The sequence below is a fragment of the Camelus ferus genome, chromosome 25 (assembly GCF_009834535.1).
Source record: "Camelus ferus isolate YT-003-E chromosome 25, BCGSAC_Cfer_1.0, whole genome shotgun sequence".
Classification (NCBI taxonomy): domain Eukaryota; kingdom Metazoa; phylum Chordata; class Mammalia; order Artiodactyla; family Camelidae; genus Camelus; species Camelus ferus.
The window spans coordinates 32,167,486-32,189,259 of record NC_045720.1 but is presented as its reverse complement, the minus strand read 5'-3'; the positions used below and the strand labels follow the sequence as shown (position 1 = coordinate 32,189,259).

General features: G+C 45.5%; 1 protein-coding gene across 2 annotated transcripts in view; it reads left to right on the top strand.

Annotated features, from left to right (window-relative positions):
• The window catches only part of MATN2 (matrilin 2), a 119,607-nt gene that overhangs the window by 32,962 nt on the left and 64,871 nt on the right, over positions 1-21,774 (top strand). For both annotated transcript variants that reach the window (XM_032468316.1, XM_032468315.1), the window contains exons 3-4: positions 10,103-10,672; positions 19,093-19,215. In XM_032468316.1, coding sequence (XP_032324207.1) covers positions 10,103-10,672; positions 19,093-19,215 — 693 coding nt within the window. The remainder of the gene's footprint in view (positions 1-10,102; positions 10,673-19,092; positions 19,216-21,774) is intronic.

Here is a 21,774-nt window from a genome sequence, read left to right as displayed (position 1 = left end):
CTGCCCAGGATTCGGAGTTTTAAATAAGTACCTCTGGCATTTCTGATGTCACCAGGACACTGAGGATCTCTACTGTAGGCTGTTCTTTATCGCACTTCCACTGACCAGCTCCTCCAGCCCACTCCAGCTCGTGGAGGGGTATCTGCAACTTCTCTCTTACTTCCCCACTACCCCTCCCAGCCACATATGCACATGGAAGGAAAGAAGCCAAGACCCCGACTGAGCATCTATGGACATTGCACTCTGCAGGGTACCAGGGATTCATAGAAGACTACATGTGGCCAGTAGCTCCATACACGAGATGCTCATAGGTGACCAAGGGCCAAGTCTTAAGCTGAGGAGGCAGCTGAGAGAGGATGGTGTGTGGGGAACTATAAACCATCAGATATCGCTGGATATAAGGTTTAGGGCAGGGAGCAGTGGGCGAGTCCAGGAGGCTAAAGAGTTCATTAGTTCCTTCTCCCATGAACATCAGAACATCAGTGACCTCGCTGTCAGTGGCCCTTAGAATGGTGGCTTTTGAAGAAATTGTTTTGGGGAGTGGGTGTACCTCAGTAGTAGATTTCATGCTTAGCATGCACCAGGTCCTGAGTTCTATACTCAGTACCTCCATTAAAAAAAAAAAAAAAGGAAGGAAAAAAACCCAAAGAACTTGCTTTGATGAAACAGCATCCTGAGGCCCATTTATACTGAGAATTCACAGCTGCCAAAATCAGCTACTATGACTCTGATTGATGAAACTCACCAAAATATTCATTCATAGGAAACTTCTGCTTCAAAGAGGGGCAAAGTGAGGTCTATTTGTTGGGGGAGCCTTTCTACTCTCCCAGGCCAGGAAAACCATTGATGAGATGATGGGGCATTAAGGTCAGGAGCAATCTAATGGGAATGAGTGGAGAGAGTGTCTGGTTGGCAAATCAAATTTGTGTCACAAGCCCCCTCCAGGCACTGGATGGTGGGAACACGTGGTGCTGGGCTGAGAGGAATCCTGTGGCTGAACTTTGATTCTGAGGCTGGAATTGAATAGTGAGGGGAGGGGTCTCACAGGTGCTGGGGTTGGGGAACTTGGGGTCAATGCACAAGGCTTGGGATTTGCTGTCCTGGCTCAAGATTTTATCATATGACTGGCTGTCAATCCAGATGTCCCCTTTCTATGGTTTACACAGTTGATTTTTTGGAACCTTATATGTAGGGCTTGACATTTATACCACTTAGATTTCCTCTTGTTAGTTTTGACTCACTATTCCTGCCCTCAGAAATCCTTTCTGGTCCCGACTCTGTGATTCCTTCCAGCATTGTATGTAGTGGTGAAAAGAGAACCACGAGGGCCCCTGGAATTTGGAAAACTGTTTGGAAAATGTTAGCAAGTGGGGAGTGATTTTCTAATGAGTCCACGATACGTCTTCAATCCCATTAAGAAGTCCAGGGTGTCTCCCTAATATAATCTAATCAGCATTTCAGGATACTCCCCAGGGGTTCTTGAGGAAGATGTGAGCAGAGCGTGATTGATTCAAAATAGCCGTAGCTCAACGGCTGCTTTGTAAAATGTCTGGTGTGAGGCCATGCAGCAGCTGGAGACTGACTAAAGGAAATAGAGAAGAATTGAAATGTGGTCCTTTCAGCCCTGGCCAAGGACCATGATGCCCCTGTCAAGTGCCCTAAATACAGGGGAGTTGCAGGTGAAGTTGCACTGCAGGAAAAATCAAAAGTAGTCCAAACTGCCTCTGAAATATCCATGAAATTAACCTGTAAACCCCAGGGCACGTGTGGACAGAACACATGAGGTGGCCCCAGGAGCCACAGCTCAGGTGTCTGTGGACACAAGCTCACTGAGCATGATGGTGGGTGTTACACGGTAGCCTTCTCTCTCAGTCTAACGTCTTGCTCTCTGTCTTTGATGAGCCCATATAGTTCAAATGCTTATGGGATGCAATTTCCTTGAATTCTGATGTGCTATTTTATATTCTTATAATGGAGAACGCATACCACTTGTACAGTTTGAGGGGACTATTTCTTATAAATTTGTTTCCTTTGCTCTGACCCCATGCCCACCAGCAGCGTCTGCCATAAGTGTGGCTTTAGCTGGAAGTTCATATGCAGACCGTTGATGAGGCCAGCCTTCTCATTTCTCATTGAAAAGTAGTAAGTTAACATGAATTATCAGATAATGTCTCAGAAGTATGATTAGACCTTTCCTCAGTTTCCTAGCAGTGGATGAAATTGAGTACTTCAGCCTTTGCTGTGGAGCACCAGACTCTAAAACCAGGTGGGCAAGATGATTCCATTTCATGATCTGTAGGTCCCTGCTGGGCAGGGTTGAAAGGTTCCTGAGGCTGCGTCCAGGCTGAGTGGGAGAGGGCCAGAATTGATTTTTGGTTAGTAATGTCTGCCAGGGACAGGGGGAAAAACAAGGCATTGCTAAGTCAGCCTTGGAGCCTGGGTACCACTCAGAGGTAGTCAGCCTTGCTCTCCCTTTGTCTGAGCACTCTGTTTATCTTTTTTGTCTGCCTATTTGTTATTATTTGTATGCTTGCTGTTCACAAATAGGAATCTTTCCTTCACTGTCTTTCCAGAGCCGGACACACAATATATACTCATTAAATATTCATTCAGTGATTGGCTTTACCTAAACTGTTCTACTTAACTCATCTACATATGTGGAATCTGCATTTCTTCCTCACGAGCATCAATTATTTGCCTTGCTGAGATCCAAACTATAGATTTCCTCTAATTCTCCTGATCTGTCCCATCTCAGAATAAAAACCTAAATTGTGCACTTTTCCCCCTTTTTAATCTCCTGCTGGCTCTTAATCATCAAGTTCTCTCTCCTTCTCTCCTCTCTCTCTTTCCCTCTCTATTTTTGTAATCGTAAAAATGCTTTAATTTTTCTTCCTTTAAAACCTTCAGTGAGCTAGTTTTTTTCTCTGTCCCTTCATGGCATTTGAATCATTTTCCATAGTACTTCTTTCTTCTTTTTAAAAAAATTTATTATAGTATAGTCAGTTATAATGTATCAATTTCTGGGGTACAGCATAATGTTTCAGTCATACATATACATACAAATATTTGTTTTCATATTCTTTTCCATTGTAGGTTACTATAAGATACTGAATATAGTTCATAGTGTTTCTAGTCACTATTAGAGAATTTTTAAAAACTGCCATTTTCTCCAACGTTACTCTTGTCATAATTCACATGAATGATCTCTCGATAGCTTTGACTTCCTTTCCTCCCATATTTTTGTCCTCTATCATATCTCAGCCATTTACTACTCTTACCATACTCCTGACCCTGTGATTATAATGACTGCAGTCCCTTCATAATCTCAGTTTCAACCTCCGATTTTCCGAGCTCACCCCTTCTAGGACTCCAACTTCAACAATCCTGTGACTTTATCTAGTCCTTTGACCCTGCTGCTTTTTCTGTCCTTCAACCCCTCATACCTTCGACTTCCTGTTCCCTGAGTTTAATTCCATAGGAAACCATTACAGTCTCTCTGTCGGCTGTCTTTGCCACGCTCCTGATTCATCACTCTCTTGGCTAAATGACAGCCCTGGTAAAATCAACTGCTGCCTGCTTCCACCTACACTTGTGCAGCTGAGGGTAGCTGGAGCAAAACACACAGCCATGTTATCAGCCTCCCTTCAATTTCATGCTTGCCACCCCCAATTGGCCTTTATTGCCACCCAGAAATCATACTCTAGTCCCCTGGTCCATTTGCTCTTGCCCTGTCCTACAAGTTATTACTTTTTTTCCCCTTGTATCATTACATTTTTCACAGTTTTTTTTTAAGTGCCCACAAACCATCTACTTGTGGGAACTTTGCTGGGAATCGTTATGAAGCATCACATTTTCTGCAATCCATTTCCCTCCTCCACCCTGCCCTGTGGTCCAGACCATGTTCCTCCCATTCTCCACAGCCCCTCAAAGATCGGGGACCTCCGCTTTCCATCATCCCTGCCCCAAACTTCGGTCTCCCAGGGCTCTGATGAAGCACGCGTCAAGTGAATGAGACTGTGAACAACTAGCAGCCTAATTTCCTGGGCCGCTGCTATTCAGGGAGGCAAGCATCTGTTTTCATCGTTTTATTAAATTAAAAAAAAATATAAATAAGCATTTAGCAGGGGAGAAGGAGTTGGCAGGAGGTGGGCAAGTTTGGGCCATGGCTTTCAGGCCCCGATTCCAGGGAAGGAAGGAACTGACCCCAGAGAGCCAGCACAGTCCTGGTGCATCTTGAGTATGCCAGAAACGGCAGGTCCAGAAGGACAGAATCCTTTCTGAGCATCACTTGGTGGTTAGGAGCATGGGCCATGGAGCCAGACAAGATGGGTTTGGATCCCGGCTCCTCTGCTCACTAAGTGTGAGGCTCTGAGCTAGGTGTCTAACGTTACTAGGCAGGTACTATGTAACACAAAGAAGCACTGACAGATCTCAAGTATTGCCTGTTTTAGAAGCCTGAAGCCAGTAAGATGAAATCCAATATCAAGAATTTGAAACAAATTACCTTGCCTGGAAGGACTGTAAAGAAAACGTTAGGTGGTTTGGCCAGAGCATTATTAGAGCAGCATGTATTAACTAAATTCTCTGGTTTTCAAAAATTTGAATTGTAATACAAATGTTTGAGGTGCTATTTCAATTTTCAGTAGCAAATAAATGTGTGTATAGAGGATCTTATTCAAATTTGAGTACTTTTGGAAAACAACAACAACAGAGCTTTCAGTCCCTGATTCCAGGGAAGGAAAGAACTAACCCCAGAGAACTATGTTCTCATCTGTGAAATGGGAATAGTGCCTATTTACTAAGTTGAGTGTGAAGAATAAATAAGCCATTCTATGTAAAAGTACTCAGAACAGGGCCAGGTATTTATGAAGTGCTCAATAAACAGTAGCTGTAAATTATTATCATATTCTCTCTTTTGAGTCTCATGATAGCCCTGGGAGGTATTATTACTCTCATTTCACAGAAGAAGAGACTGAGGGTCAAAGAGGTTAAAGAGAAGCTGAAGACCACATGGACAGAAAGTGGCAGAGAGCAGGCTTGCACTGAGATCAAAGGACTCTACTGCTGTTTCACTGAGCATCTCAGAGCCCCTTTCAGGCCCCAGGTGAAATTATTTTACCCTTGTCATAATGACTCACAGACCTTCCTTCTCCAAATGTGCTCTGACCTCTCCCGGCAGATGGTACCAATTATTTACTGTACAATTACACGGCCATGATTGAATTTAGCCGGAGTAAGGGAGACTGATTAGTGACACATCTGCAATCCTGAGAGGAAGGAAACAGTTCCAGGGTTGCACACTGTAATCCTGCTGGGGTGGAAATGGTGCTTAAAATTGTTCTGGCTCCAGGTCAGCTTCTCTGCAGGAGGAAGAGACACTTGTTTGCCTAACAAGTAGGCTTTGGAGTCAAGCTGACAGAACTGGAAGTACTGTTCACAGGGTTCAGACCTTCACTTTTTGGTTCAAAGGATGATGTTTTCTGATGTGCCCAGGAATCCTCTTCCAACTGCTGTGGAACCTCTGCCGTGAGGAGTGAGAAGGAAGATCGTGTGTCTTCTCGCAGGCTAAGGAGACCGGGATGCTGTTGATCAGAACTAGTATGTGAGAGGAACACACACAGAGGAGAGTCCGTTTTCTGGAAACATCTCTCATCCGTCCCCATGTGGAGAAACTGGGGGGCCCTTCACTGCAGATATGCCAGAATGCCCCAAGGATTGACAGTGCTCATATTGCATTGCCAGCAGTATTGAGAATGTTCCAAGGCGCCCCCCAACTGTGAGATGATAGAAAGGCACCAGGATAGTCCCAGGTCTGAGCCTAATGAGCCATCAGGCCTTGTGGAGGCAGAGTCTCCTCTGTGAGCCTCAGTTTCCCCTTCTGCAAAGTGAGTAACTTAGACTCTGTTTAGGATCACTCTCCCCTCCCAGCTCTAAGATTTTATTAGTCTGTGAGGTCAAGGACGAAAAGTCTGCAACTCTGTTAACAGGACCCAGACCTGCTCTAGAACTTTTGACTTTGTGGTTTTTAATTCAACTCCTCGAACTGTCTGCTGTGACTCAATGCCTTCCACTGAAGTCTTGATCCACCACCCAGAATTCCATTTAATTCCTCAAATGCTGACTGGAGATAGATTCCCAGCTACAGGACTACACAGATGACTAGTCTCCCACTTTGGGGAATTCACAGTGAGCTAGTAAGGTCAAGACTTGTCAGAACGTCCCTGCTCCAGAAATCTCCCTGGTACCTAAACTACTGGTTTCTCAGACTGTGGTCCTCGGACCAGTGGAACTGATTTCACCGGGAACTTGCTGGAAATGCACATTTTCATGTGCCACCCTAGACCTACAGAAGCAGAAAGTCTGGGAGTGTGGCCCCTAATCTTAGTTTGTTTTTGGCTTTTGTTTTTGTTTTTTAATTTTTTTCTTTTTTTCTTCTTTTTTCTTTCTTTTCGTTGCTTTTTTCCCAATTTCTTTTTTCCTCCTTTTTATTCTTGTTTTCATTTTATTTTATTAAAAAAATTTTAAATTTATGTATTTTTGATCTTTGTTTTTAACAAGTCTTCCTGGGAACTGGGAGGCACCTCGAGCTTGAGAACCACTGACCGTGCCCTTTCAGGGACCAGCTGCAGAGCTGTGCTTCTGAGCTTTCCAGGGGCCTGAGGAGACGTCCCGGAGAGAACTCGGTCACTTGGGCTGCCGGCACTCGCTGTTTTCAACGCACAGTCACAGCTCCCTTGGAACCTTCAACACCATTTCAAACCTTTGTGGTATTTTTGTAAATGCCAGGCATTGTGGAAACGACCCATTTGTTTTGACGGGAACTAATCCATTTTAGCCCATAATTCCCCCATAGAACTCCCAGGCTTCCCTTTAAATTAATTGTGATGCTTGCTGGGATGTTGACACCATGGCTAATATCCACAGTAAAAATCCCAGCCCCAGGAGGACCTCTGCTTCTGAAGATCTCCAGAGAAGGAGAGTTCTTGGGAGGTCCGTCTGTGGTCTCCCTCCCTCCCATCCAAGGAGCCTTCCATTAATATCCTCCACTAGGCGGGGTCTGGGCCTGGTTCCGGTCCTCCTCAGCAGGTGGAGATCTTTGGGTCACATTCTCCTTGCAATGAGTTCAGACTGAAGGGTGGGGTGGGGTGGCCCCTGGGGAGGGGCCAGCCTTTGTCCTGGGACCTGCAGGTCTGTCATATGACCCAGGGCCATATGCTAGACCATAGGCACCTTTGTGAAAATTAGAAAAAGGCACCCCCTCCAGGTACCTCCCGGGTGGATGCAGTGCCTGGGACTCAGGGCTGGGCTGGATTCAGGCCCCCTCCCTTCCTTGGGCGGGTGCCTGTGTGCAGCACAAACTACACAGCTATAAGCCACAGCCCTGCCCCTCCCCAGCCTGGGCCTGGCACAGAGGAAGGTGGAAGAAGGAGAGGAGTTGGGGTCATGTGAGCAGAGGGGGTTCCCACATGTGGGGCTTCAAGCCATGCTTTTTACCTGTGGTGTTTCCTTAAATTCTCTTGAGCACCCAGTGAGGTGGGTTATCTCCATATAGTTTTTCTTTTTCTAAATTCAAAGAGATTTTTCAAACTCTCAGCACCTTCATTTTCTCATCTCTCCAATGGGTATGGCACTCCTAGCTCTTTTCGCCAACAGCTTGTTCTGAAAAATCAGAGGAGACCAAGTGGTGAAAGCTCTGTGGAATAAAGATTTTAAAGCATCCTACAAATGTCAGGTTTTATATTATCCCTTGGTTTTTGAAGGCAGCTTCTGGGGGCTCTGGCTTGAGAAACTCACTTTAGGTTCACACAATCCCCAGTGTTATATGTAGGGGCCACAGAGGGTTTGTTTTCTGCCATGATGCTTGCCTGTGGGGGTGCTCCCCCCCAAAAATTGTTGGACTTGTGAGGCTGCAGTGGACGAGGTGTGTGTGCAGAGGCTCAGGGGCGAGTCACGGGCTGGCAGGCCGGCCTGGACGGGACAGCCCAGGGGCCTCTCCCCTTCTCATTTTAATGACTGGGTTCACTGCTTCATTTCTGGCTTTCTCTCTCTTTCTCGCAGCTGCAGTGATTGGGATTTAGGGCAAGCATTTGAGAGCCCTTTTCTAATCCCTGTCAAATCCGGATTTAGCTGCGAAGTCTGGGAAGGGGTAAGGGGGAGGGAGGAGGGGCTGGATCAGCAGCTCAGAATATGTGAGAAATTCCAACAGGAACGCCCAGCCTCCACCATCTGAGGCAGGAGGCCTCTCATCTTGTTCAGTCTCATCCTCTTCCCAGAATGCCTTCTTGCTTAAGTGCTTAAGGGATAAGCATGGTGATTGTGGTGGTAAGGGAGAGACTTTGACATTTGCTTTTTTCCAATTTAACTGTGTTCACTCTTGAAATGTTTCTTGGCCAGGTACCTCCTCCACTTTCACTACTGCCCTCACCCCTCACCCCTCATTAAGACTGAATTCCCCTCTCAACCAGATTAGTGCAACAATCGTCTGAACATTCCATCTTGCAAACCCCTGCCCGATTCTATTGACTTTTTTTTTTTTTTTGCTGTTTTTAAAAATTGAGGTATAGCTGATGTACAGTATTATATAAGTTACGGGTGTACAACATAGTGGGTCATAGCTGTTAAAGGTTATACTCCATTTATTGTTGTTACAAAACATGGGCTATAATCCCTGTGTTGTACAATATATCCTTGTAGCTTATTTTGTACCTAATAAGTTGTGCCTCTTACTCACCTGCCTCTATACTGCACCTCCTCCCTTCCCTCTCCCACTGGTAAGCACTAGTTTGTTCTCTGTATCTGTGAGTACACTTTTTTTTTTTGTTATAGTCACTAGTTTGTTGTATTTTTTAGATCCCACTTTTAAGTGATATACAGTATTTGTCTTTCTCTGTCTGACTTATTTCACTTAGCATAATGCCCTCCAAGTTCATCCCTGTTGTTGCAAATGGCAAAATTTTGTTCTTTTTTATGGCCGAGTAGTACTCCGTTGTGTATATATACCACATCTTCTTTATCCAGTCATCTGTTGATGGATACTTAGGTTGCTTCCATACCTTGGCAATTATAAATAATGCTGCTATGAACATTGGGGTGTATGTGTCTTTTTGAATTAGTGGTTGGTTTGTTTGTTTGTTTTTTGATATATATACCCAGGCATGGAATTGCTGGGTTATATGGTAATTCTATTTTTGTTTTTTGAGGAACCTCCATACTGTTTTCTGCAGTGGCTGCACTAAATTACATCTCCACCAATAATGTATGAAGTTTCCCGTTTCTCCACATCCTCTCCACCAACCTCTGCCCGACTCAATTGACTTTTTATTACCTAACTTCCCTATCGAAGCGATAAGTTAGGTAATATAATGCTAATCATATTATGCCTATCACTTGTGGCATGATTTACAAATGTCTCAGCCTGAATTAAAGTCCTTTTGTAACTGGTTTCAAGCTACTCCTTAATTCTCATCTGTAATTCCTAGCAGTGCGTTAGTCACTTTTTTTTTATTTTTCATTGCATTCATGCTATTTGGGGATTTTGTTCATGTGTCTGTCTCCATGTGTTCCAAACACTATGCATCTCTAAAACCAGTTCATGTCCTGTCTCCTTGACCTCAGCCCACTAACATCCCTGTTCTCTGAACATCTACTATCAGCATCACATAGTTTTATACTAGTTGGCTCTTCTTTCATTGTTCAGTGAGTTAAGTCTCCCCGGGTAGGCGGTAGACTGCTTGACATGGGTCCCTGTCCTAAGCTTCTATACTCCCTGCAGGATCCAGCCAAGCTTCTGTCCTGCGCAGTAAATAATAAAGTCATGTTGACCTGGTTCAGGTGTTTGCCCACCTAAAAACTTCATTGATGACTTTCTAGAAACTGAAGTTCATTTATCTTGTAAAAAGAAATAGTTTCTGTTTGTATCCAGTACTCATGATCACCCAGTCAGGCACATATACGCCCTGACAACCTTCCTGAGTGGGGAAGAAAAACGATGAAGATTGGAGGTTTGAAAGGTTGTCCCCAGCCCTAGGATTTCCCACAGCAGCCAACCTGCACTGGGTCCTTGACACTCTTCTGATGCATCTGCCCTCCCCTCTTTCCCCAGAGAGCTCCTGTGAGAACAAGCGGGCAGACCTGGTCTTCATCATCGACAGCTCCCGCAGTGTCAACACCCACGACTACGCCGAGGTCAAGGAGTTCATCGTGGACATCTTGCAGTTCTTGGACATTGGCCCTGATGTCACCCGAGTGGGCCTGATCCAATATGGCAGCACCGTCAAGAACGAGTTCTCCCTCAAGACCTTCAAGAGGAAGTCCGAGGTGGAGCGGGCCGTCAAGAGGATGCGGCATCTGTCCACGGGCACCATGACAGGGCTGGCCATCCAGTACGCCCTGAACATCGCATTCTCAGAAGCAGAGGGGGCCCGGCCCCTGAGGGAGAACGTGCCGCGGGTCATAATGATCGTGACGGATGGGAGGCCCCAGGACTCGGTGGCTGAGGTGGCTGCAAAGGCCCGGGACACAGGCATCCTGATCTTTGCCATCGGCGTGGGCCAAGTGGACTTCAACACGCTGAAGGCCATCGGGAGCGAGCCCCACGAGGACCACGTCTTCCTGGTGGCCAACTTCAGCCAGATGGAGTCGCTGACCTCGGTGTTCCAGAAGAAGTTGTGCAGTAAGTCCTGTTCCTCTGTGGCTCTTCTCGGGGAATCATTAGGATTCATCTGCCAGTGTTCATTCTGTGCTGCCTCCTCCCAGGTACTGTGCTGGCAAGAGGTGTTTAGCAAAGGCCAAGGTGGACACAGTGTTCTCTCGGGGCTTACACTCTGGCCACAGAGACAGATATTAAGGATACAAGTTCACAAATAAGTAACTGCAGTTGTAGAATTCAGGGCAGGACCTGACCTAGGCCAGGGGGCCCAGGGAGATTTCCCTGGGGAAGGGACATTTCAACTCATACTGCAGTGTGAAAGCAGGTTGGTGGTTTTTCTCTAGCGCATTGGATTGTCCTGGCATTCCCTAAGTTGGAATTCACAAGTTGGGGTAAGCATGGGAATGGGAGGGCAAAAATCATAACATAACTTCTTCTCAGATGGTGTGGAATACCAAGCATTTTTGCCCCATGGTGGTGCTAGCAGTAAATATTTTCTCAACCCAGAAAGAGGCCCAGAGTACGGGGACGACCACAATGGGCTCCTGGCGCCTTCCCACCTGGTAAGATGGCAGCTGCCTCCTGGCTCCTTCTGCAAGGATGTGCCTCCCCAAGTACTTGAGCTGTATTCTTCTGCTTTCAGGGTCTCCTTCCTCATCTTGCTTTTTAAAAATGTTTTATTTATTTGCTTATTGGGGGGGAGATAATTAGATTTGTTTGTTTATTTATTTTTCCTTTAAATGGAGGTACTGGGGGTTTAACCGAGGACCTCATGCATGCTAAGCATGCACTCTACCACCGAGCTACCCCTAGTCTTGCTTTCTAACCCTACTGTCCACAAGGCTTCTCTCTCCCTTCCTTGCCAGGCTCCTCCCAGTTACCTCCAACCCGAGCTCCTGCCTCTGATTTTCCAGTAGGTCAACGTGCCCTCTCCCCAGTATCCTGTTTCTGCACTGTCTTCTCATCCTTTCCTCCTCCAGGAGGGCAGGGTCCCAGGGTGCCAACCCAGGCTCACATGCCCTGGAAATGTGCCCCCGACCTGGTAAATGGGGTCCAGTCCTGCCTTGCCCACCATCATTGGTCCCGGTCCTCTGGAACTGCCATGCTTCTTTGATGGGAAAATAAAAGCAAATATCTATTCTGAAATGACTAGTATTTCCCTGGAGTATGAGTAGAGAATGAGCTTAAGGAACCAGAGGACCAGTTCTCAGAATGTGACAAAGCCTAGAATCCGCCCACCCCATCCCCCACCCCCATCCCCCACCAGCCCCATGGAAGTCTCAAGAAGGAAGAACGATGTGCTTTTGATGTGTCTTTAAAAAAAAAAATCCTCTGCTGAAAACGAACTTCAAAAAGCAGAGACCCCATTGTTTCTTGACTCCCAAATCAAAAGGTTTACTTAAAAAATCAATGCCATGAAGGAAAAAAGAACCTTTTTCTCTGCAACGTCACTTGGAAGCTGTTCAGAAGTGCCATTTTCCCTGGCGCCGCAGAGGGGCTGTGTGGCTGTGACGTGCCGTGGCCTGAGTCCCCTGGAAAGCTTCGACCCGTAGAATGCACGGCAAACATTTTTAAGGTTTATGACTTTAAATGACTTCTGCAGGATTTATGTTCCCCCTTTCCTGGAAATATTAAAAAAGAAATTGGTTCCGTAACAGTTTTGACTGGTTTAGTCACTTGTCTTGGAAAATGTTAATGGAGGACTTCTTTTAGAAGTGCTCTGAATTTATCAGCAAATGGAAAGGTAATACTAAGAGGCCGAGGAGGTGGGCTTGTTCATAGAAGAACCTTCTCTGTGCTTTATGGCCAGGCAGCAAAATTAAAAAGCAGTTTGTTTCCCCCTTCCCCCTGCCCTTTTTTCTGTAATCTAAAACCTCTAAGAAAGCATCAGTATCATTATGTCATTCGTTCATTCGTTAGGGGCCGAGAACCAAATCCCTCTTCCCACCCCGCAGAAGACCAGCTTCTCTCTGCATCGCAAGGCTCTGCTGAGCAGACTTGTCAACTATCTTGAAAGGTTAATGAGACCCCAGGGCATCTGTATCAACTGTGCAGTAAAGATCGTGATAACTAACATTTATAAAGCACTTTCTCTTGTGTTTTCGCACTTGATCCTCACGAAAACCTGGGGAGGCAGCAGAATACTATCCCTCCCTTTTACAGGACTGTAAACTTGTTAAGTGAATCCCCCAAGGACGAGCAGCCAGGAGACAGTAGGTTCTGCTTTCAAACCTCTTGCTCATTTCACTCCGCTTCGTGCTGGAAGTTGCAAATTCCTCTCCTAAAGTAAATGCTTTTCTGAAGGCAGCCTCCGCAGCCAGGCAGGCTAGGGACACAGGTTCGGAGGTTGACATTCACCTCAGAGGTTGATGGGGAGCCACTGCAGGGTGGGAAGGGGCAGATTAGAGTCTCGATGGCCCCACCTGCCAGCAGTACAGATACTGAACAAATCTGTAAAATGGGAATTTTTACCTGTGGAGAGTAGATGTGTGAACAGGCATTAAACCTGGAGAGCCCCATTCGGCGTGTACCGTCTTGTATATGATTACAGTCCAATACGCAGAGGACCAGTGGGCTAGGCAGATGGTTTCAGCTTTGATCTGCACTCCCGTGATCAGACAACAGTGATGACAATCTTCCACTGCAGGTGGCAGTTCTCCGAGGTTACAGAAGTCTCATTTTTTCCCTTAAGCATTTATTGAGCTACACTCTGATAATAACAGCTAATTTTGACCTTGGTTACGTACTTTCCATACATTGTTTCATTGAAATAGCAGCCCTGTGACTCAGGTACTATTATTGCCCCCATTTTACAGAAGTAGAAACTGAGGCTTAGAAATGATAAGCAACTTCAAGTAGCAGAGTTGGAGTCTATCTGGTCCAGAGCTCTTATGCTCCACATGCCAAGCCAGAGGGTTTCAGGTTGGTGGGAAGATGCTCTCATCACAGAGAGATGGGATGTTAGTTATACCAAGTGTGTACGTCAGAGGCCTTGGAAAGTCACGTGGCACTGGGGCACGTCTGATCAAAGCTTGCCTGGGTCTGCCTAGGGAGTCCAGAAGAGCTTTAAAGAGGAGATAATAATAAGATTTATTGATATTAGTATGTGCATGTGCTGTTTTGAGCTATTTGCATATGGTAACTCATTTTATTCTTAACAGCAAACCTATGAAATAGGTGCTCCTATAATTCCCATTTTACAGAAGAGGACATTGAGACCCAAAGAGGTTCAATAACTTGTGCAAGGTCACACAGCACTAAGTGGTAGAGTTGAGATGTGAACCCAAGTATTCTGGCTCAGAACCTACATCTTAACTGCTATGTGCTACACAGACTTGAAAGATGAGTAGTTTACTGGCTAGAGATGTATAGGGAGGGGGACTGCAGTAAGCTAGGGAAAGAATGATAGTTTTCAATAATTTTTTTTTCTATTTCATTTAAAAGCAAAAGCAAAAATAAGTCCAGATTCCCCATTAACTTCATGACCTGCTAAGGAGACGTAACTCACAGCTTGAAAAATGCTGATGAGGGGCTAGGCAGGGAAGTGGAGGTCATGGAGCACCTAGAGAAGGGATTTCAGAGGGAAGGACTGAGGCTCCTGTGCTCAAGGTGGAACTGAACAGCTGCTGGACCAGGGGATTGGTGGAGGTGATCTCTAGGTGTGATCAAGGCAGAAAACTTTATTGTACAATTAAGAGGAGATTAGGCTCTGGAGCCAGACTGACCTTGAGTGGGAGTCCTGTCTCTGTCTCTTACTGGCTGTGTGGACGGGAACTTGGGACATGAACAGTGGTAGCTTTATACCCATGGACAGTGAATTCCCACCCCAGCCACAGGGACTCCTGAGGTTGGATTCTCAGGCCACCCCCAGACCACCAGAGGAACTTGGAGGCCAGTTGTCCTGTGAATGGAGGCGCTGTCTACAAGATGACCAAAATCTATCCATTCTTGGGCCTGCCATTTTTGCCACCCAGTGAGTGAGGACCCTGAATTTAGGGGCTGAAAAAATGCGTATCTATCCTGAGCCTTCTAGACAAAGCTGCTTTTAATTAACCTCTTGGGATCTGCTTTATCAGCTTAGCCTGGTATTTGACGCCCAGAGGCTGGTTGTTCCTATGCAAATAGCCCCACCCCCCAGACCACGTACAACTGAAGGCCCTAACAGTGTCTCTAAGATACACCTTCCATCAACTGGCCTGGGCAAAGTCTACACTTACTGCCCATTCGAGGTCCTGTTGCTAAGTGGGAGGCCAGGCTGACTTCAGCAGGCCTTGACCTTAGGTACCTGTACCCAGCAACTGTTCCTTGCAAGACACCCAGTCAGCCCACCACTCCTTTAGTCAATAACACATTCATTAATAAACATTTATGAATATTCATATTGCCTAGTTAAAAATCCAATCCTACCAATGACGTAGTCTGCTGATTAGTGACTCCTTCCCCTAAACACAAAGCCTTGACCCAGCTTCAATGCACAGGGCCTTCTGAGATGTGAGACCACCTGCGGGCCAGTGGAGGAGGCAGAAATCGCGTCCCTGCTTCAGTCACATCACAGACTCCTGCTGCCCCCCCCGGGAGAGCAAGGCCTTAGGGCCAGATGCTCTCAGTGTCACCCATCACTCATCTGTAGAATTCTACAGGTGGAAAATTTTTATACTATCTTGGTAAAAATGTTAGGGATTCCTTGGGTTGAAAGTAATAGAAATTCCACTTGAACTAGCTTGAGGAGAGGGGACTGTGTTATATTCCTCATGGAAGTGAGGAGAAGAGTGAGTGACAGTCCTGCCTTCTGTCCATCTCCACCCTCTGCTTCCCCCTGGACTTCTCTGGTCCATGCGCAGAGAGCACGCACCCTGTCAGCCCCCAGATACACCTGCCCTCGGTATAAGCCCCCTCTTTCTCAATTCTAGTGCCTCAATGCCAAGAAAAGACTCTGACTGTCAAACCTTGTGTATCCAACAGCAGGCAGGGGGGGAGCTGCCTCACACCAACACAGCAGCCCTCCAGTCATCATGCTTTTTAAGTGAGAAGGAAGGGCAGTTTCTAGAAAAAAGGGTGCTACACTGACAACATAATAAGTCTGTACTGAAGGTCCCTAGACACCATTCATACCTTTATTCTACAGGTAGAGAAACAAGCCAAAGAGCTACTCAACTCACCTGAACTTGCCTCACTTGTTCAAGGCAGAGGCGGACTGAAACACAGGTCTCCTGGCTGCTGCTGCTGCTTTTTTTTTTTTTTTTAGTGGCGGTACTGGGGATTGAACCCAGGACCTTGTGCATGCTAAGCACACAGTCTACCTCTGAGCTATACCCTCCCCGTCTCCTGGCCTCTGATCCAGTGCTGTCGCCATCATACCAAGTTCCTGGTCCCAGTTTCTTTTGTAGTGCATGGTATAGTCACCTGGTTCTAATTTCTTTCATGGTACATGGCCAAAACAAGCCTTAGTAACGAGCTGTCACTCCAAAACCCTATGCAGTAGTTCTTTAAATGTCTCCATTTGACAGGTGAAGAAGGAGTTCGGAGAAATTAAGTGATTCATGCCAGGTCATGGGGAAGCTCAGCTTTAGTCTGTTTCCAGAAGCCTTCCTCTTCACCTCTGTGCTGTCTGCTGCCCAGCAGATAACTTCTCTGCCGCACATCGCCTATCTAAATAGTTATCTGTCGGGGTCCCAGTGAGAAGACGGGCACCAGGCTCATCACCCGGGCCTCGTACCAGTAGATAATGGCTGCGTCGCTGGTTGCCTAGACTTTAGGCTTCCTTGATTATGGAGGAAAACAGTGACACGCTGGGAGCTGCCCAGGAACACCTCTGTGCCCGTGGGAAATTTGACTCCAGCAGCCTAGGAAAAGAAGAAGGCCTTCCAGAGTGCAGAGCAAATGCAGATTAAAAACAGGATAATGATTTTTCCCTCTTAATACTGTCAAAAACTTAAAGTTTGATAGTCCTGAGCACTAAAGTTCTGAGGGGGCTGGGAATCATTACTCTCCTTCATTGCTGGTGTGAGCGATCTTGCAAGGCAATTAGGTCATATATATTTAGTATTTTATTTTATTTTATTTATTTCTCTTTTTTCATTAAATTCTTTTTTGGGGGGTAATTAGATCTATTTATTTATTTAATGGTGGTACTGGGGATTGAACCCAGGACCCTGTGCATGCTAAGCATGCGCTCTACCACTAAGCTCTACTCACCACACCAACGTCATATCTATTTAAAGTAGGACCCTGTTCAAAAAATAAATAAATACATAAAATAAAGTAGGACCCCGTCCTAGAGAAACAGTTGCACATATGCTCAAGGAAATGTGTTTGAGAATGTTCATCATGGCATTGGGAAAATGTGGGGACTGCTCAAATGTGGCCTGGTGGGGAGATGGCTAAATAAAACAAGGAATGGTCCGTTGACCAATGGATAAAGCAATGAAAAGGAATAAACCAGATCTAATGTATTTGATCAAATCTAAGATGTACAGTTGATTTTCATTATTCCTGGTAATTATATTCTATACGTCATGGTGACACTTAATTAGCAAGTACTGAACCATTGCTCCTAAGGGAAATACGGAATTAGGTTCCTGTGAGCCTCTGGTCCAACATTGTCAACTGATCAATACATAATCTTGCTTTATGTGTGTTTCTGTTTAAAGACACTTTATTTAATATATGTTGTTGATTTTATCAACATTGAACTCACAGCCAACAGCAGTATCACTCGTGCCTGAATGAAATTTACCGAAACACACATTTTCTCCATGAGGCACGCCACCGTCTGCTTGCTCTTAGAACACCAGACACACTTCACTTCAGCCGACACCAGCACTTCAACACTATGCTTGGGTCCATTTTAAGCAGGAATCACCAACAAAAAGCACGAGAATGCAAAAAGTGTGAGGGTGTCCAAAAATGATAATGAAAGCACCATGAGTATTGATTTTGCAAGGGTAGGCAAATTTGCAAGTATGGAACCTGTGAATAATGAGGACCAACTGTATGTGTCCTACATTTCACACCCCTGAGATTGGGTGCATCTTAGATTCCATGAAAGATAGTAGATATCAACAGAGATAGAATCTGTGATTAATGTTGAGTGAAAAGTCAAGTTGAAGATTGATGACTGTAGGATGAAACCAGGTACATAAAATAAAACAATAGTCCACCAGGCTTCCCTTTTTCTACGTATGGTTAACATGTATCAGGCATTCCCCTGGGCAATGTGCTGAGCACTTTATCATCTTAATTATTTTAACCCTTACAAGGCCCTATTTTTGCCCCCATGTAATATAAAGAAGTTAAGAAAATTGCCCATGATCACAGAAACATAATTCTTTTACTGAAGTAAAAATGATTGGATTTAATCCTATTAACTTTCCTGATGTTATTTGCACCTTAACAGGAGCTAAAACACAGGCAATGATAAACTCAGAAGAATCATTCTATACTGTTATGAAATTAAAAAGTTTTACTTTCACTTATTGCTCACCATATTTCTTACTTAGAAGTAAAGAGATACATATGCTTAAGATACACCATTGATTTAATCAGTAGCTGAGTTTTCCTCAGCGCTGGGTTAATGGGATTGTTCTTAGCTTTTGAAAGCCTCTTTTGTTTTAGTTTCATAAAAATCTGATCCTACATATGGACATCCTTTTTGTTTATGAGAACACTTGCATAACTTGTACTCTGTTTATACTCATGCTTGTTAATTTTAAATATGTTCCAGTTGAATTATACTGAGTAAAGTCATAAATAAAGATGTAAAATACAATAAGGATTTTCATGAGCTCCAGATAGACTTATGCAAGAATCCATGTATCTGAAAGCTAAAGTACTTCAGAAACGAAATGCAGAGATATTTCAAATTGCAACATAAAGGTTATGGAAACGTGGAACATATGAATGCATTTTTTACTCCAAAAATTTTTATGGCACTTTTGCATATAAAGAATTTCATTACTCTTGGGATTTATGATCCGGAGAAACTGTTGATTCTTTACCTCATCCTCATTAAAATAGCTTTTCCTCTAAATCCATTGCTGCCTAGCAAAAGTTCACACATTAGACAAAGCCCTCTCTTGTATCTGCAAACTTTCTGATCCCTCTGTCCACTAATTGGATATTAGTAATTGAACTGTGGAATTTCTGGGGTCTGTAGGTCACTTTTGACCTGTTTTTAGCTGGATATCAGCAATTTTATATGGCTCGGCCTAATGTCATTTCCCTTTGACCCTCCATAGCCCTTTATGTATATATTGCTGATGGCGTTTATGTAAAGCTGTCTTGTCCGATCAGAGGCTGGAAACAACCTTGAGGGCAGTGACTGCAGCTTGTTTCTCTTTGGGTCCTGCTCGTTCCTTCGTGTGGGTTCTGGATGAATGTCTGCGGGTGGGTGGAGTCAGAGAAGGCATCATCACCGCCTGAACTTGCTATGTCTTCCCTTCCAGCGGTCCACATGTGCAGCATCCTGGAGCATAACTGTGCCCACTTCTGCATCAATACTCCTGGCTCATACGTCTGCAGGTGCAAACAAGGCTACATCCTCAACGCGGATCAGACGACGTGCAGAAGTAAGATTGCTTTGCTGATGTATCTGTACTGTCCTCCTCTGTGCTCCCACTCTCTCTTCTTTTATCTGGGCCTGTTTAATTCGTCTGTGGCCCCTCACCCAACCAAGTGGAAAGGACAGAAAGGAGGTTTTGTAACTCGTATGCTTTGTGTTGACCCCACCCCACACTCTGCCTTCGCAGCGCTGAGGCTGGAGCCGGGTGCATAGTAGGCTGTCAGGAGGAGTTTGGAAGATCGTTGGAGGCCCCTTCTCAGAAATCGCTTCCTTGAATTCAGGAGCTGCTGTCCTTCATTTCCAAGCTGCTCTTTAGGGGGAACCGCTGAAGAGCCTTTTTATCCACAGTCTCTGTTAACTGTGCCCTGAGGAATTATTTCTTTTATTCTTTTCCCTGAAGCATGGATTTAGGATGAGCTGTTCACATCAGCTGGGAACGATTGTTCAAGTTGTTTTAGAGGTGTGCAGGGATCTGTTTGCTTTGCTAAGGGACAATATATATGTCTCCTAAATAAAATAAGGGCAAACAGATAGAAAGTGTTAATAGAACTCACAGTCTCTTTTTTTGGCCAAACCCCAAAACGAGACAATATACTGACATTTGAGGTGCATGAGGTAATCCGCCTCCTCGAGGAGAGAATTACCCATATGCTGAGTGTTGTGCCTAATCTTTTTTTTTTTTTTTTTTCAAGTTATAAATAAAGCCACTGTATTATCCCAGAGACAACCCGGCTTCCTCAAGACATGAGGCAGACCAACCCACATAGAGGCAAATAAAACTAAGCTAATCTGACATGTAGGTCATGCAAATACGTAATTGCTATTATACCACATGGTAAGCAATTAAGCATTAATGGAAAGCAGTTTGCACAAATGGCAGTCATTAGAATCACATTTATAGAGCCAAGCCACATTTTCCTTTTGTCTTCTCACTTTTCATTGGTTTGAGTGGTTGGCTAGGGGCCTCCCTGCCCTTCAAGATCAGGGAACATCTGCTCAACTCCTCCAGTCCTCTGAACTGTAGAAGCCCAAAGCCCGCAGGCTCGATGAACCCTGGGGGCCTGGGGCTCTCAGACCCTAGGGTCCCAGGTGGTTTGTTGAGTGTAGACTGAATCACCCTGCTTTTCTTCTTGAACCCTGACCCTTCTTCAGTTTCCACAACAAAAATCACTCATACCATATGCTCATGGGTTTAAAAGAATTTACAGGATGACTGGGGGAGCCCAGGCCAGGTCACCTCACACACTGCTCAGCAAACAACCTCAACCTCTTCTCAGATGTGCCCCATCCTCTCCAGGCACCTCCCTCCCCAGGGCTTCTCAGCAGAGCGCTCAGCCTCCCTCCACCCTGCTAACCCCCATCCTGCCCTTCCCTTCTCCAGAGCACAAGAAATTCCTCTCCTTGTCTCCTGCCCTAGTGACCCACTGGGATCCAGGCATCTGCCGATGTCCATTTTCCATTTACCATGGGCTGGCTTTGTCAAGCCAGAGGAATTTTGAGACTAACGAATAAAAAATAAGTTCTCCCACTGATGTCATGAGCTGGGCCTTCCCCCACGCACTGGGTTTGCCAACCCCTGCCTGGTCCCACCTCAAGTCCTGAGGCTCCAAGCTCTCCCAGGTGTTGGTCTGGCCTTGGGTCCTCCTGTTCTAGGGCTGTGGGTGCAAAAAGTGTGGTGCAGAAATTGCCCGAAGAGGGGAGGGTGTAGCTCAGTGGTAGAGTGTGTGCTTAACATGCACGAGGTCTTGGGTTCAATCCCCAGTACCTCCATTAAAAAAATTTTTTTAAGCAAATTAATAATCCTAATTACCACCCTCACCCAAAAAAAAGCTTAAAAAAAAAAAAAAAGAAATTGGGCTTCAGACAGACTGATTGGGTGAAAGGGCAAGGAGGCTCAGGTTAGGGAGGGGCCTGAACCCAGGGATAAGCTGACCCCTGGCCTCACCCGCCCCTGGAGATTCAGAGTCAACAGGTCTGGGGTAGGACCTTGGAGTCTGCATCTGCCGTGAACTTCTGACTTAGGTTGCTGCCACACTTTGAGACACTTTGACATTCACTGTCAGAAGGCGAGGGGGCTGGAGGGTGGGGCTGCGAGGTGAGGGAGCCAGGCAGGAGCTGGACCAGGGCTCTGCCTTCCCAACTACCCTGCCCTCCAATCACCTGGAAGCCATTAAACTACCTTTATTGTCAGCACCAGACTTAGCTTACTACACCCAGTCATAAAAAGCAGTTCTCTCTCTCCCAGGAAAAGATAATAATAATAACCCTTCTGCTTGCATACTTGATATTGTTCACCAGTGGCCTTGTGGAAAGATCGGGGCTTGCAGGGTCTGCAGACTTGACATTCCAACTGTGTCAGTCTCCCGCTGAGCTGGTTATTTCAACTCCTTGACTCAACTTCCTCACCATTAAAATGGGAAGGGTGATAACAAAGTAATGCCTGTCTCATCGATAAGGCCTTGTTATCTCATAGATAAGTCCATGATTTTGGTCCGGTGGACACGTTAAAAGTTGTGCCAAGGGAAGGTTGGGCCCTACCCTGACCTCTGTTTCTGAGCTGCTTGCA